Below are 17924 nucleotides of genomic sequence, written 5' to 3'. Positions count from 1 at the left end.
ACGTCCAAGTATCGGTTGGCTCGAGCGACACGTTTCGTGAATTCGCAACTTTTGCTCGAGCGTAACGAATCAATTACAATTTCATCGTTGTTCCGAGTCGATTGCCGACTCATAGTGGCCGATATCTAGGAGTAGATACTTTTCCGTTTCACGATCTCCGGATCAATGGGGTAAATATCCGCTTTCAAATTCTTCGACGAGCGTATCAAATAAGGGTATTAAACGCAAACGGAATACGCGTGTAAAATATCTTTCGCGCGTTTATCGCGGTGGTTTTTCCATCCAGAAAGCGTCATACATTTTTCAATGACCGATTTAGCGACAAAACGGTCTCTTTGTTCTGCCGCTGAGTCCTTTCAACGTTGCTGAAAAGAGACGACCGAGTATGCATATTGTGATTTAGATTGCCCGTTAACCACGCTCGTTCGAGGCTTTAACCGAATGTGCGCTCACACTCGGCATAAAGGTGGATTAAAAAATTACGTAAAATCGTGGAAATAAATTTCGCGCTTCGCGGAATTATTTCTTTTCAGCTGGGAGGTTGCACGCGTCGATCACGGGTCGCGCAACGAGCAGTGGACAATGCGACAGCTCCATCGGTTGCTTCCTCGTGCGAATTCGATCAACGAATCGGATAACGCATCTTCTGCCGAGTTATTTGGTAAAAAAAGCTATCACCGTTTATTTCGTTTAACCAGAAGTTGACCTGCCGGCCACTTCCGCGAACCACATCCGTTTTATTCCGTTTCGAATATAGTATCTCCACTTGCGAATTAATGCAGAGGGGCAGCATTGGAAATGAATTACGCGCGGTGAGATTTTACCTGGAGTTGAGCTGTTTATTGCACCTACGGAGACCGTTGTACTGGAAAGTTTCATCGGTATTCTCGCGAAAGCCACCGGAAACATTGACGCTATCGTCGACAAATTTTGCCACGGAGTATTTGTCCATGGAGTTTTTCGCCTGTCCTCGTCTCGTACACCAGATGGTGTCGGTTTACGGTTTCGTCGATTGCCTCGAGTTTCGACCGAACGTGTTCGCGAATAACGGGACCGTTTCGGGCAACCTGAGCTTGCGATGGAACGAACGCGTTCTCCGAGGAGGGTTAGGCCAAAATAAGAGCGTACCGGGAAAAGGAGGCGTGGAAAAGGTCTTTGCTGCGCCGAGCGAATAAGCGTAGCAATTTTCTCCGGAAATTAGCATCTCGCGTTGCCGACTCGCGTTCGCGTTGGAAAACGTTACGCATCTAAGAGAACAGGCACGTTTAAACGGGGGACGCGCGAACGCCCCGATGTAATACGCTGGAATGTAAATTCTCAGCGTGGTAAAAATTTCTTTAAAAAGTTTCCATATACCCGGCTCGACAACACAATTAGAGCCGTATCCAATGAAAATTCACTTTACACGCAAGCCCCGAAGCTTATCCAACTTCCTTAACGAATACGCTCTCGCGGTAACGCAAATCCTCTACGTTCGCGCGTACTTGTACACCCTATTAGCATGTACAAATTTAATTAGCCCGCAAGAAGCGATGAAAAGATGGCCCGGCTGGGAAGTTTCGTTATATCTCGACCGTCTTCCGCGTTCATTACGCCGTGTACGAGGAGGCCTTAATGAACGATTCGATCGGTCGGTGCTCACGGTGTCTTTCACGTTAACGCTCGCACCTTCTATTCTCGACCGTGAAAATGATCGTGGACGGCTCGTCTTACGGCAATTTGCAATAGCATCGAAACTCGACAACGATTGTAAAAATTATTGCTTCGTTCGAGAATAGCCGGTGCGTTTAACTTTTTACACGCATTCCATCGAACGACGTCTGTATCGCATCGTCGCGAAGTACTAAATTCTTTGCGGAGAAGAATCTGGGTGAAAAAAAAAGAAAATTGTTTAATTCGTTGCCATTCGTTACTGTTCACCGAGAGGAAACTCGGTAACCATGGCGCGAACACGTTGTCAATGCGCGGAAACCGCACAAAAACTGCACGGATCTTCGTTCAGGGGGGTGGACAAGAGATTAAGGTAATCCCACCTAACCGATGACGGTCGTTCCAAAGGTTTCAACAGATTAATCGGTAGATCGATCGACACTTGCGACTCGTCCCGAACAAAAAAAAAAAATTTGGCAGCCGGTCGCATTCGCGCTCGCGGGAGCTGACGCTTTTGTGCTTTAACCTGAAACGGATAGGTTGAAAAACGACACGAGGAATGTCGATTCTCGTACTGCAACGAAACAGTGGTATTTACCGGTTTTTTTCGCGAACATTTGAGCCGTAACGGACACCCCATCTGCTATAATTGTGTTTGTATTTTTCCAATGTAAATTCGTTTCGTTGCCTTAAAATTTTTTTGCAACAACGAGCACAGACGTATATTCTTTTCCCCAAATATCCTCTTTAACGAAATATTGAACGCGCACGATCGACGCAGATTGCCGTACCACTCTTCAAACGAATAATCTCTTTCGCGTTGCCATTATCGACGACGTCAACGGCAGTTACTAAAACTGTAACAAATATTATCGTTTCAAATATTCGATTATTTGTCGTAATGCTCGTCGAAATGCGTATTCGTCGAAGGAAAAAAAAAATTTCGCGCAAGCGTATCGGGTTGGATACGGTGGGTTATAGTCGGCCATTGCAAAAAATTGGGACTGGATGCGGACCATATTCTTACGCGCGGTCTTTCGATCACCTTCCGTCTATTTGATCTCAAAACTATTATTTTGTTCTCTTTCCGCAATATACACGAAAGATGTATCGAAAATACTAAAAGTTTACGCGGTCGAAATTTATAACCACTTTAGACTTTTCTGTTCCTTTTACCACGACTTCGAAAACGGTGAACTTTTCCCTTTAAAATGGAGCCCGTTTCGCGTCGATACGACCATCCGTTCCTGAGATATCGTTATTTAAAGCGATGCATAAATTTAAGTATTTCGTTACGTCTCCCTCGCTTGTTCGTTGACTTATTCCAAGCGCGGAAACTGTACGACAGTCGGTAATCCAAGATGAGGCAGAGGTTCTGTCGCTATAGGCATTACTATCGTTCCGTTCAATTCACGGCGGACGCGTTTGCCTGGTAAAAATCTAGGTCACGGCGTTTCGGTTTTCCGTGGTCATCCCCCGTGCTTTAAACTCTCGCTTCGACGTCTTGTACCGCGCGAATCAACATAGATATCAACTTTGAACAAAATACACATTCGACGGCGTACTCTCCTTTACGGGTCTGGTGGCGCACAATTTCAAATTTCGATACTTTTCCGATCGTAACTTGGATTCAAAGATAACGTTGCATCGGTACGCGCTCGAGCTTGTTCAACGTTGACTCGGAGTCGAAATTACGATAGGAGGAATCGCGAAATTTGAAATTGTAGCACCTAGGGAATACAGGGAAAATCTCGGAAAATACAGGTCAAGCAACGTGTAAAATTGTTCTCCGTTCCGCGAGTTTCAGCCGGCGCAATATTCTTCGTACGAAATGTATTCTCCTAAAATCGATAACTGACAAATTATTTCGAACTCCTATCGAAGAGTAAGCGATCGTAAAGAGTGTTCGTACTTGGTGAAATCGACACGGTTTTATTTCTTCTCGCCCGATAATCTTGCTAGCTCGACGTCGAGCAGACGAGTTCTTTTCGAAAACAAGTGCGTTAAAACAAAGGACGGTGTTGGAGCGTGGTGTACTCGAGCAACGGTGTGGGTAAGCAGGTGAAAGGAGGATCGACGTGTAGGATAAAGAGAATACGAAGGTGAAAGTAGGAGAGTGTGCGGACGAGGACAAAGGTAGATACATAGGCAACGATACAAGGCTCGACTGACGGTGACTGACATGGACAACGGTCACGGTAGCGGGACGAAGACGGCAACCAGGCAGATATATAGAGAGTGACCCATTTTAATCTATAAACGCGGTTATCTCCCACACTATTCGATACTAGAAGAAAAATATTTCAAACGAAGCTTGTTTCGTTACACGGGGGAAGTAATTCAATATAATTACTTTCTTCGCGGTTGGAAGCACCAAGATCACCGATACATTTTTTTTAACGAGTTCCGTGTTCTCCGTGATTCCCTGTATCGCGCACAATAATTTAAACACGAGCGCACAGTTAGCTAATCTTCCCGCAATTGCGTTTGTAAATTAAAATGGGTCAGCCCGTATACGTAGAATGATTAAAGAGTTGGAACCGTTACGGACTGTATAGTAATAAATTCGAAGCACGCTAAGATCGTTATCACCGGATTCGTTGTTGCGCTCTTATTTATCATCTTGTCCGCGTAAAGCATTCGCGGCAATTCCCATGCGAGGGGTGTCGAGTTCGATCGCGCGAACGATCGGTTCGCGGTATAAATCCCGATGCGCGTTGCGTTTATAATCGCCTTTTTCCTGACCGTAATGCATCACCCCCGTATTTCCACCTGGATGAATCGCGTCGATGTTACGCTGATACTTCGATACATCCCGTGGCGGTTATCGGACGATCCTGGTATTTAATACACGCGACCCTCTTACGACACGGTGGAAAAATTGCGTCGTTCCTGTAACACGGGTTCCACGCTGCACGAACTGAGCCTTCCGATGCTGCGAACGTGTACAATTTAATCATTGGTACGCGCGTGTATCGAATCGAGGACTTTGAACACTGTGAGTGTATTTGTACAAAATAAAGGAAAGTATTAGCCGCTGAGGAGTATAGTCGACGAACTTGGACAACCCTCGTACAGCGCGAATTTTACGTATTTTACTCTCGAGTATTTTCGCCCGCCCACGCGATACCAGAGAATAGCATCCGAATCGAGTAACGCCTCCGATCGCTTCGGTAATAAATTGTAAATGTTCCGCGCGTTGTCGAACGCTCTTTACAGGAGGCGCGGAGAAACCTGGACACTGGTTCCTCCTCGCCCGAGCGGGGATTAACGTACGAGTTTCGGGCGTTTTCTGCGAGCACACGGGGCGCCGAGGTTTGAATACGGCGTGTAGGTACAAGACTACTGCCACCCCGAAATCCCCGAAGTTGTACGCCAGAATTCGTTTCGTTCGCGCGGGTACGTTTGCATCGGGAGAGCGCGAAGGCGTGCAACCAGTCGGAGTGTAAACGGTGGAGAGATTCTTTGAACGAGAGAGTATTTCGATCGCGTTCCCATTTATCGCGCGCAACGTTTCGGTCAGGCGAAAGGTAACCCTTGGCCCGCGCGTTTCGACACGACGGCCGTTTTTAATCCGGGGCCAAGTTTTCCGCCTCTCTCGGTCCGAACCACGGATACAGGAGTACAAATGCATGCTCCGTTTAAATTATTCACGGAATAAAACGAGCATTAATCCGTGGATGGAGAGCTCCGCGAGGTGTGCGCGCGTTTAAGACGAAGAGAAAAGAGGGGCAGGGGAGCGCGGCTCGTTTAACCCGAAATCGGCTTAATGTCTTTACACCGGTTCATCCCCCGTTCCCCTTTCCCTTCCCTCGAGTCCCGCCACCCGTTCATCCCATTCGTTATCGTCCCCAACTTCCATCCTCTCGTTTCGCATATTTTGCACGCGTACACAACTCTCCGCGCGACGATCCTGCAGGGATTCCCTGCTCATCTCCGCGACGAGCCGATTACACGAACTTTCGCGGCGACGTTCGTATCAGTATGTAAATAGCGCGGTGGCTATCACCGCGAAACCGTATGACTGAGATCATTACCATGAACCCACCCCCGACCCCCTCCCCCTCTCGTTCCTTCGTTCTACCTACTCCTTACAATCTACGCAAACACGCGCCGGTATCAGCTATAGCGTGCACCGCACACATTGCGCGCTCCGCCACGGTGAATTTAGCGAGAGGTCGGCTTACCGAGCGGTACTGCTCCGATCGTGATTTCGCCGCGAGTTTCCGCATCGCGGGGTAAAATGTGTACGCGGAAAAGTACGCGAGAGATATTTATACACGGTGCACCACGACCAACCTCCCGAGACATCGAGCGAACGTTTACTTTTTTCGAGCACGGATCGCGGGAAAAGAGGAGCGAATAGATTCTACGGATGCGCGAGCTTTTTAGAACGCGTCGCTAACACGTGACTCGAGTGCACGATCTACGAGAAAGCTCGAAAGGCCGATGGTGAACCAAGGTGTCTATATTTTTTCTCGCGGCGATTTAACATCGACGGAGAGCTCGCTTTAAAGTTGATTTCGATAGGATATTTTCGTCGACCGGTACCCTACCGACACAGAAAACGTCTACGCTGGATTTCTCACGGATGGAACACAGACCCGTAGCGCGACGATTACAATTTCTTACGCGATCGAATCTTTATCGGTCCCTTGGTCGCGATTGTAGCATTTGTCCGAGAATTTTAAGTTTCGTTGTGTCTCCCGAGTACCGAGGGTCTGGAAAGAAATTCTCGCTTCGCTCGACGGTCGAAATTAAAGAGTCCGTAGAATCAAGGTGCCGGTTATCGCGCGGGAGTGTACGGTATTAATTGCGTCGAGTCAGAGCGAGCGGTGTTGTACCATGATTCGCACGGTTCTCCAGCTTTGAATTAAAATCGTCCGTAATAAGTATCGTGTAGTTAACGTGGAGGTTTACGCGTCGCGTAGATAGGAGCGTATGGAACGGCGCCAAGCGAGCGAAATAGAAGCTCCGCGTCTGGAAACAATAATTTATTTGCTCGTTCGAGGCGAGTTACACAGTGCAGTAAATTATGCGCGACGTAACTCGCCCGTGGCAATTAAATCGCTCGTCGCGTATTCGGTGGGATCTCTTTTCGAACGCGAGCCGATGTCGTCGATACTCGCCGAGCTAGGAGGAACGAAAATTTTCCGGCGAACGCGGAAAAGACACGAGTTTCGCCGCGTCGAGTATTTACGCGACAGAGGTGAGAATAATTGCGATTAAATGGATACTCTCTCCGACCGAATGTAGCCGCACAGCCGTGTTCGAAGTTTTGCGCGAAACCGTTGCGGAGTTTCCGAGTGACAAGTGCGGGGTAAACGCGAAAATAAATTGGGGACGCGCGTGTTTCACCGGAAATACGGTGATGATGCAAACATCGATAAGCCAGTGATATTTTGTTACGTTTTTTTCTTTTTTTTTTTCGTTTTTATTTTTCGCGCTGCCCCGATATTTCTCGTCCGTCGAGCTATTGAATATTGCCACCGCTTCTTTTTGTGTACACGGGAAACGCGGGGCGATGGTTTGTTAGGAACGAGCGGGCGAAAAAAAATTCGATTAGACGTTACTAGGAACGGAACGAAATTTCACGTCCGGTGTCGTCGCTTCGATTCGCGATTTATCGTCCCTCTCGAGTTCCCCGCCACCGAACGAAAACAACCCACTCGCTTCGAACGATCGTAGCAAATTCTGGGTATTATTTTCCGTCCCGTGCAACGAATCGTCCAATTTGCATCGAACCGTTAACAAACGTCCGGACGAAACGAATCGAAACTGTCGTTAACGCGGGAATTCGACTCGTAGATCGGGGTGTCCCTGACTCCTTCGGGTCGACGGATAGAGGAAACAGATCGGGAGGAATCGCGGAAAGGGTAACCGTACAAATTCCCGCGTATTTCGATGCAAAAGTTTCGAGCGATTTATCGGTGGCTCGCATTTAGCGGCAAAGGGAGGGAAGGAAACCAAATATCGAGATGCGAAAGAAAGGTTGCAGCTCGCGAAGTGAAAACTCGGTGCAAAGCAATGGTTGAAACGTGCCTGACACCGTTGATAAATCGACGCCTGAATTTCGATAGACGCGTACGTAACTGCGAACCTCGTTCCGGCGAGCTTTTTTCGAATCGAAATTTATTGGATCCTTGCAGATTTGTTGACTGCGCGCGCTCGCTGGCGCACGTGTGTGCTTTGGCAACGATCGTACAATTTGTTCGCGTTAACTCGACGAGCGTGTACACGGTGTTAGCGTTACGCTCGTCGAATCAACCGTAACAAGCCGCCGCAGCAGCCACCTCGACGCAATGAATTTTCCGGCTTTACGAGTTCTATAAATCTGAGACATCGCGCGACGGGTTCGTCCTGTTTCTTCGTCGCGGCGGTGGCGGCGGCGGTGGCGGCGGTGGCGGTGGCGGTGGCGGCGAATAAATTCGAGGGAGCACAGTTGCCGGTGAAATTACGTTCCGTCGTTAAAAAGTAACACGCTCGTGGTTCTAATGAAACGCGAAACGGCGGTGAGTTCGGGCGAGCTTTATCGAAAAGACGATACGTCGGTACGTGTTTACAAGAAAAAATCGATCCCCGACCTCTATGTAAATAGTATTAGAAAACTCGTGCAATTTCTGCGGCCTCAAGGCCTAACCCGTTACGGCACGCTATCGGACGCCCTGTTAAATATTTAAAGGGACCCACGGGGAAGGGATAAAGAAGTATCGATTATTCTCATCGGTTCCCCGCAAGCCGAAAAGAATTCGTAATTTGATTTTCGATATCGCGTACCTTTTATTTCCGGGTACACACTTCGAGCAGTAGTTTCATTAATCCTTCGCGGTCCTGTATCGAATTTGACTCGCATTCCGTCCCAATCAGTCGCGATTTTACGATAATTGCAACGTGTTCCAGGAATCCCGTGTATATTTCTCCGTAATACCTACCACGATAAACGTATTTTATATATTCCGTATAATGGATTGTAAATTTAATCGAATAAAGCGGAAATATTTACACTTATGCGGGATTTTGTTTATAATTACAAACGTACTCGATGAATATTCCGAATCGATTTCCGCGGGAACGTGGCCCCAGCGTTGGAGAAAATTTTATTCCGCAATCGCGATTTATCTTTCTCGCGAGAGAATCGTACCGTTTACGATCGCGCGGCCCGATTACCCGCTCCGTTCGGTACGTCTATACGACGCGATTAAGACGAAAAGATAATGAAACTTTTCCCGCTTGTATCGCGAGCGAAAGAGTTAAATCTCCCGAGCGTTACGTCTCTTGTAAAACAAGGATAATTCCTCTTGATGCCGGAGGGGGGGGGGGGGGGGGGGGACGACGTCGCGGGATAAGAAAAACGTTTCGAACCGGGTATATCGTGGAACGTCGACGAAGCGTGTCGAGGATTTCTTGTCCAGGGGAACTTTCCGCGCGATCCATTTTTCCGTTCTCCTTCCTCTTGTCGAAAATACTTGACAAAGGTGAGCCACTTATAGCGAAAGCTTCGAACGGAACGGAGAGAAGGTCCAAGGGTCACAGGCCCTCCTACTTAAACCCGTATCGATTGCGGAGGACTGGAACATTGCCGCGCGCACAAGAGAGAAAGAGAGAGAGAGAGAGAGAGACGCGAATTTGCAGAGGGAGCGTCGTATCACGGGCCAAGAAGCTTGTTATACTTTTCCCCGCGATGGTATTCAACCGGTAACGAACACACGAATACTTCCACGATTTTTATTCGATTCCCGTTCGTCGATATTCCATCGATGTCTTTCGCTCGACGGACCAAAGACAACCCTAGCTTCGAGCCGGGTTTTCCAAACTCACGAACGACCGACGAATGGTAGAAAGAAGGAAGGTTGTCTCAACCGATTTATTTTTCTCTGTTACAGATAAGTACAATGAACGTCTGAAATAACGACGTTACGAATTAATTGCCACCATGAGAACGCTCCTGATCCTGGCGAGCATTTTCCTGGAAATACACCTTCATTTCACGGGTAAGTATCGTCGTTTGTCATCCTCTTCGTTAGCAGGGGAAACAAAATGGCCGAGAATTATCGTTGAACGTCGCGTCGGCGCCCGATAAAATGCACGCGTTACGAACCTATCGCGAAACGATACGTTGCACGGAACAGGAATCGCCCGGATGGAATTCGTTAAATAAATATCGGAAGACGGAGGGTCGACGAAACCGCGTCTCGTTGGAATCACGGTCGAACGAATACGTTGTAGAAACTTGGAACGTGTGCTCGCACGACGCGAAACCCGTCCCGCGCTCGCGTTTCAGCCAGTCATTTTCGTGCTGACACAGAAAACACTTAATTCACTGTGCCAGTTGATGGCTGACAAGTAATATCCGGTTATCGTGTTCTCGAAGACCGCACAAACTTTCGGCTCGTTAGTACCGGTGGAAACTTTCCGTCGGCCGTAAACCATTCGTTCCTCGAACGGGAGTCGTTACCCCGGCAAGAATTTATTCGTCGAATCGTCTCCTCGGTTCCCATCCGCGGGTTTCCATCGCGGCTCGATCGATTCTACCCCGACGACTGACAAATTTTAAATCCCACCCTTTCCCGTGGAATTGCCTCGATACGGTGGTCTTACGATGATCCACGTGCACACGCGTAAAACACCTCGGCGACTCGGATTTCGATCGAAAGTTTAATTAAACGCGAGGGTGATCTTTGTTACTCGGGCGTTTTACGATCTTCAATTGCCCGGAATTAATTTTGAACTATCTCACGAATCGTGGAACGATTCAATTTGGTGAATCGCCCCTGATTTGCGAGCGCTCCGCGACGATTTTACTCGCAGCCCGGGTCTCGCGCGCGTATCCTCTTTGTCAAGAGGCTGGGAACGTTCCAGTATTTCTCTGGTTTCTTGGGTAGCCGTTTGCGTGGAAAAGGCCGAACACGATTTAAGCGCACACCTCGCGGAGCTCTACCAACGAGAGAAGCTTTCAAGGATTCGAGACTCGTAAAACGATGCCGGTGATACCGCTGTACGATGTTGCGATACGTTATCATCGACGCGTTCGAAGCCAGCCACCATAAACTCGATTTCGTGTTCCGCGAGCGCATAGATTCCTCGCGCGCGCTATCGGGGGAATATAAATAACGGGCAATTATTGGAACGTGTCCACGGATAATTGTATTTTATTGTAACGTTAAACCGAATATATCGATGCCCGTGACACCTTCGTGTCGGTAATTGTTGCTCGATCCCGTTTAAATCGTCTAACTTTTCCAACGTTTTTCAAGCTCAAAGAGAATTTCGACGGGCAAACTTTTACGTCCGTTTCGTTGCCAAATTTTTTATAATTCTCCACCAGCACCGATCGCGTCCTCTGTCGCGTATTCGTGATTTTATTCTCTTTTATTCGACTCGCTAAATTTGTTTAGATTCTACGTTTAATACGAAAAAAAATCTATATTTTCGTTGAAATTTATTTAACCAACCGAGAGAATTTGTACGCCAGTCGCCTCCTTCCCGCGTTATTTTATCGATTTCGCGAACGCTACAAAATTTGAAATATCGAGGTATAAGCATTTGTTCGATACTGTGTCCGAATCGACGAAATATTTGTTTATCTTTATTTAATTGCGAAAGAGTGCAGTGATAATATTTGAGTACTTATAAAACGTCGAATTTAGAAGTTTTGATTGGAAAAACAGTTTGAAAAACAGCTCGAAAGCTTTCATCGCGCCGGATCGTCAAAGCGTTATTGTACGAAATATTTCGTTTTCCCCGGTATTTTCGATCGGTGTTTGAGTTACCGTGTAACGTACACGATCGTCGAGTACAGAGAAGAAACAAAGTTCTGTGTAACTCTCGCCAAGGTTTACCTCAGTGTTTTCCGAAGTAAATACCGTTTATTTATCGGTGTATTTATTTTACAAGAATTTAACGTTAAATTAACGAAATTAAACGCAACAAAAATTTTTCATCGATAAATTCTCTCTCCGTTTGGCAAATGTTTATTTATTATCGTCGAAACGTAACAAAAATTCTCCGTTTACAAATTCTGGGTAAAAAACTCTCTCTCCCTCTCTCTCTCTTATTAAGGGGGCCACTTGCTAAAAATTTGAAAATCACCGGTGTACGGTTAAAGCCCTCGAAAAGTCGATATCGAGGATCCTTTCTGGTGGTTCCACGGGGGCGGTTTCGTAACAGTGTGGAAAACGCTGGCAGCGGGTTTATCGAGCACCGCGCATTGTTCGTTCACACGTGCGGCAACAAAGTACGTCGCACCGGGCACACACGGTAGTATCTCGCCGCTATCGGTGTGTACCTCGTAAAAAGACGATAATGCCGAACGAGAAGGTGCTTCCAGTGACCGAGAGAGCTCGTAACGCGGCAGGACGCGTCAAGGCCCGTGTAAAGTACCGGGGTGTTAAGTATCATCGACGGAGCTGCGACCGGAAACGACTTTGACGTAATAGAAATTATTCAGAGAGCTGGTCGCCCCGGAACGCCCCAAGGAATTGTGTAAAAACGATGATGGAAGAATATTCTCCTTTCGAGTACCGTTTGACCATTGTTCGCTCATCTTCTACGATCCCGTGGCAATTCCTCGCGAGTGGAAATTATCCTTTTTTCGTGTATTGTAAGGTACTCGTGCGTGCCAATTAATACGTTCTCCAAGGACCACCCCCTGAGGGGAAATTGACAAACAATTCTGCATCGTAAATTTCGGGAACGCGACGCTTACGCCGCTGCACACTGTTGGGAAATTACACCACGATGTCTCTAAAACGAGAGAACAAAATTCACCGATCGACACGTAAGAACGACGATGCTTCGAAACGTTCCAATTCCTCTCCGCTTTGTCGCTCACGAAAATGTCGAACCGTGCCGTAGAAGGACGTAGAAAAATTGGGTCCGAAGGATCGCGCATCTGGCAAAGCTGCAGAGACGCCGTGGATTTACGACGCATCGATCGCTGCGAGGCTCAGAATCGTCGCGTCTATCGCTCGCCAATTTAATACTGCAAGACTAATTCAATTATCGGTAATGCCGGTGTTTTCGATCGTACGCGTTCTACCTTTAGACTCGTCTCGAATCGTCTCGAAGCTCGATACCAGCACGTGTCTCGAATGCTCTCAGCGACCAACGAACATAGAACCTTTACTCTTTCGTTAAAAATTTTTCTCGACGATCGTGCCACGGGTTGGATTCAGCGACAAATATGTATTTCAAGTCGGTTCGAGGGCGATTCCAAAGAAGGAAGACCGACGTTTGATTTCGCGCGAGCAACTGTCGATTAAACGGAATCGATTCCTCGAGCCGACCGCGCCGGTTATCGGAATTAATTTACCAGGGTATTTACGGTGGAACCTTTCCGCGAATAAAGAGGTACATCTTCATCCACTGGTAGTTCGATTATTGGAATTCTATCGCGTAGTAATTTAGCTGCGAAAAACAGGGCTCCCTAAACATCGAAGCAAACTTTCCGTTCGGTTGATTTTCAATCGAACAAATAAAGTTTAATTTAAGAAAAAAATGCTCGTTCTGTTATCCGAAAATTCCCTTACCCGTCCACTTTTGCGTTCAAATTGGTAGGGTTACGAGAGGTTCTACCGTGTTACGAAGCACCGAGCGTACAAACAAGAGACCGATAAAGAACGCGCGTAAACCGAACGGGAGACGTTCGTCGGTGTACTTTTCAATTATCAACGCGGCCTTCGGGCGGAGTCCGTGGTACGTTACACGGGGGAAGGTGCCCAACGGTGCCAATAAAAACGCGATAAATCGCGGGGGGCTTCCGGGCGAGCCGCGAATCTAGGCCGAACTGTCGGAAGAAAGAACGGAGCCAGTAGTTCGGGGAGAAAACCGTCGCTCGATCTACGATCGCGTGCACATGCGTCGTTTCCGCGCGCGCGACCGACTCGGACGTCTCGCGTGCGATTTCAGTCCCCAGCCACGCGACGAGATCTCTCCTTGAGCGTTTTGGTCCCCGAGAGCAGGACGATTCGCGGGCTACGGGGAAGCAGGTCAGGTTTAACGAACCGTCGAACGAGCCCCGAGCAGGGTAACGAGAGCTAATTGCCGACGTTTTCATCGTGTACACGGCTCAAGTACGCGGGCTAAATAGAGGCTCGTTATACGTTATACTACGGCCAGGCTCGAGTATACATCCACGGGAATCTTATTACGCGGTGGGTGACTTTCGCGCGCGCGCGAGAGAGAGAGAGTGAGAGAGCAACTTATTGCATTTTAATGCAATCGAGACGCGCTCGACGTTTTCGGAAAAAATGTGTCGTTTCGAGGATCGACGACGGGTAAACACCGTGTCTCCGACATTGTGACTCTCCAAACCGGAGGACACGGTCCTTGGACCACTCATCCGCGAGTCGTCGAAACATTGGTATTCCATCTAGTAGCTCGCGTCAATAGCAATGCGACGATCGCCTATTCCGCGCAAAACTCACCGTGCAGCTGACTGTAAAGTATTGGAGGAATATCGGTGCGGGTCGTTAAAGACCGCGTTACCGGCCGCGAGTTAATTACGAAGATCAACGGGTTACAAGAACCCGTGAATAAGCTACCTCCGTTACAAATTTATGCAACAGAGCCGCGTCGAAAATTGTGGTACGCTCGCAAAGAAAACTCGTTACGGGGAAAACCGATGGAAAAGTTTCCGTGCTGTGTACAGCAAGGTGGTTCGAACTGTCGAAAGTCTGTAACGAATCGGGGGTCAAGGCCCAGCTAACTTTAGGCTCGGTGTACGGAGCGAGGATAAGTCGTTGGGGGATAAGAAATCGTCGGGGTTGGAAAGTCGATCGTCGAGGAATTGGAAACGGAAAATTCCAGGAAGCAAAGTCCAGGACTCGTGTCGGACGAGCTCGCGACTCGATGCTATTCTTCGAACGTTCGCCCGACTTTGAGAGCGTGCTCCATCGAACACAGAGATCGCAAGTTCGGGGGTCAATTTAGGAAAATGAAATTAGATCTACCGAATCGAACCCCGTTCCGACGAGACCGATTCGATTTTTTTTTATCGCGTAAACGCGAGCAAGCTACGAAACGGTAAACGGAAAACGCTACGTACGTTTAAGTGTTTTCGAAGTGAATTCCCACGAGAGCCCCCGGTAGATTTGTAACGGCCCGGGCCGCTGCGAGCGCGACCCAAAGTCGCGCAATTGTCCCGACTAAGTTATTCATTTAAGCCACTTACGCTGCGCCCGGGTTATGCGTTATCGTTGAGTCGAGGGAGGGATGCATTAATCTCACGGCAGGGGGGTTCGCTCCTCTCCGGCCCACTGCCTCCGACCTATTGTGCCCCTCGCCAGCCAAAGTACCACGAAAATCGTCCCTAATCTCCGATCGTAGCTTCGCTTAGGCCTTAAAGCCCAACAGCTTTCCCAGCTTCGGTGCACGCGACCGGTTTTCGGAGCTTTCGAACGTTCCCGGAAATTTTACGTAGAGTCGATGGAAAATTTTCACCAGCGGCTCGAAGAGACGCACCACGCGAGCAAAGTTACAATCGTCGCGAGACAACGCTTCGTTACCCTCGTGGCAACACGGATAACACGGCTCTCAAAGTCGTAGCTCGGGAACTGCGACGCGATTAACTCGATAAACAATCCCACTTGTTCCGCTACCAACGCAAAGTATCACAGTCGATGAAACTTGGGGCAATTCCGCGAGTAACCAACGGTCGACGAATAGCTGTACGATAACGTACGAGCTGCCAATTACAAACCACCCCTAACCCCGCGAATTACACGCTGGACGAGCCCGTAAAGTCTCCGTAAAAGTCGAGAAACCGCTATCGGTGACGGCCAATACGCGAATTAATTAACAATCAACGATTATAATTACCGTGTAATCAAGTTGGTAATTAACGAATACGATTGATAAATAACGCGAACAACCGAAGCGAGTAGCGTAATCGTTGAACAGGATCTTTCACCGAACGATTGCAAATTATGGACGCACGATCGGACATTACAAATTTGATTCCCGATTCTCGATTAATCTCGGCTGTCGGAGCATCGCGAGACTCGATTTGCGATAGGTAATCGCAAAATTGTCAATTGCCGTGCAATCACGAGCCCTACGATTCGAAACCTTTTGCCTCTTATCGACCGATTGCACCGAAATCGAGCAATTCGAGTACCGTGTAAATCAGGGCTTCGAGCGTGTCGTTCGTAGAACGTACACCACCACCGAAAATACGCGCAATGCTCATCCATCTTGACAAATTTTGATCGCGCATCGCGAAAAAGGAGCCGACTATCGTTTCGTCCGTTATTTACGCTTCGTGCGTCTATATGTTTTCGATGTTTACTTTCCAGGGGGCCTGGCGGAACAACAGCGATCGTCGGGCGCCAATAACGAAGTGGTGCCGTTGAAGGGCACCGAGGATAAAGAAGATGGCATCGAGGGCCCCGTCAGAGAAGTTCTCGCGCAGAGCGGAAGTACCGCCAATTTACCCTGCAAAATCACCGATCCGGGCGCTGGAACCGTAAGTGTCCTTGCACACGATATACGCGTACAAACTCGCGAACGATCGGACCTGGAAAACTATTTCCAAGACACGCGACTCGTTTCGGATATGTATATATATTTTTTTTCACGCGGAAACACGCTCGCGACTCGCGTTGCCTTTCTATCGGTGGGATTATTTTTACGGCGATATCGATCCCCCGAATGCTTTGCGAGACTCGCTACGACGACTGGGGAAAAAAATAAAATCGGGAAAAATGAAAATAGCGTCAGCCGGGGTATCAGCTGGCGATCCGGTTCGAGCGAGATCCAGAGGGGGCGATGGAAATAATACGACGAGAACTTCGATGTAATAACGTAACCAATAATACCGTCGAGTTGGAAAATCGACGAGCGAAAACTTCATTTTTCCGTAGAAATTGAAACGATAGTAAATCCTGAGGCCGCTCCGCATGCATTCCCTACTCTTGGCTGTTTTCGTTCGGACACATCTACGCTATTCCCAATGTTTCTTTTTTTTTTTTATTTTTGTTTGTACATATCGGTATTCTATAAGCCATCCCTTTCTCTTGCTCTCTCTCTCTCTTTCTCTCTCTCTCTCTCTCTCCATCTCTCTATTCGCGACCGTTCAATTTTCATTTCCCGTCGGAGTGGCGGGTCGAGCGATTTTCATTTAATTTCCGTTTGCCAGACGGCACACACGAAGCACCCGAGAGAAAGGGTTTTCACGGTTAGATGAGATAACTGTCTCTCGAATCTTAAAAACCGAGGAACCCTTGGTGACGTATTCAACGATCCCTCGTCCACGGAAATTGCGCGTAACGCGTTCGCGAAAGGTGCTCCGACCCCCGGAGCCGTGTGTCGATGTTGAAGTTGTTTCGTTCGAAACTCTCGCGGAGCACGTAGCACCGTTCGCTCCGAAAGCCTCCTAAAAATCGGATAAAAATAAAAGCGCGTGCAACCGCTTGTTTTTCGAAACGAATCGTTCCTCCCCCGCGGAGAACAAATCGGGAAGAACAGACATCAAAGCGGAGACACCGGCAAAGCAAAGTTTCGTCTAACGTTGTTCGATAGATTGCCGCGGTGTACGCGTCCCGCTCCTCTAAGTCGATTACCTTTGAAAGTTTCAATCTATTTTCGAAATTGCTCCTTTCGCGTTATAAATTCAATTTCCGCCAGAGCTTCGCGCGAACGATCGAATGGCGACTAAACGCGCGAGGTATTCCGCGCGAATTCGAATTGATTGGAACCGCGTCGCTTGATACTCGGAGCGAAAAGTCTGCGAACGAATCCGCGAAAAACTCATAAATCGGTCGTTTAAAGAGTCACGGTGGTCGCGCGGAGAGTCAGAGTACAAAATTACTATTTCCTCGATAAAAATAATTCTTGCAAAACACGCGAGAGGGAAACACGACCCGCTGACTTCCATTTGTAATTTTATTGCATTAAAATATGCATTTGCGTAAACACCCAGTCTACTTTTTATTTCGCGCGGAGATTATGATCGCGATCGCGGCGAAATCATTTTTTGCCACAGCGCATTAGAAACGAGGAACTGGGCCATGCGTTGAACTACGTTGAATGCAGCGATTAACAATTAACCCGCGCTCGGTACAAAGTTAAAATTCGAGTTCGGACTCTTATCTGTGTACCTATCTGTGTACCTGGAATCAACGAGACGATAAAAAAGGTTGCAAGGTTGATGTAAACGTTTCGTTCGAATAATTGTAGGTACGAGATAAATATCGATACGATCGGGTGAATGAAAAGTACTTGGGACAGAGCGAACGTTTACAGTTTACGATAGGATATCGGTTTCGGGAGTGTGC

At 47.9% G+C, this 17924-nt stretch overlaps 1 protein-coding gene across 2 annotated transcripts in view; it reads left to right on the top strand.

The window, feature by feature from the left end:
- LOC143149024 (igLON family member 5) overlaps positions 1-17924 on the top strand; it is a 68224-nt gene that overhangs the window by 34479 nt on the left and 15821 nt on the right. Inside the window, exons 1-3 of one of the 2 annotated variants that reach the window (XM_076315999.1) lie at positions 6726-6859; positions 9534-9641; positions 15945-16114. In XM_076315999.1, coding sequence (XP_076172114.1) covers positions 9584-9641; positions 15945-16114 — 228 coding nt within the window. In that variant the 5' untranslated portion in view covers positions 6726-6859; positions 9534-9583. Of the gene's footprint in view, positions 1-6725; positions 6860-9533; positions 9642-15944; positions 16115-17924 lie in introns of those variants that run through there. The other variant, XM_076315997.1, reaches the window with a different exon arrangement.

The sequence above is a fragment of the Ptiloglossa arizonensis genome, chromosome 7 (genome assembly GCF_051014685.1).
Source record: "Ptiloglossa arizonensis isolate GNS036 chromosome 7, iyPtiAriz1_principal, whole genome shotgun sequence".
Lineage (NCBI taxonomy): Eukaryota > Metazoa > Arthropoda > Insecta > Hymenoptera > Colletidae > Ptiloglossa > Ptiloglossa arizonensis.
Note: the sequence above shows the minus strand (reverse complement) of the source record. Positions and strands in the feature narration are given on the sequence as shown.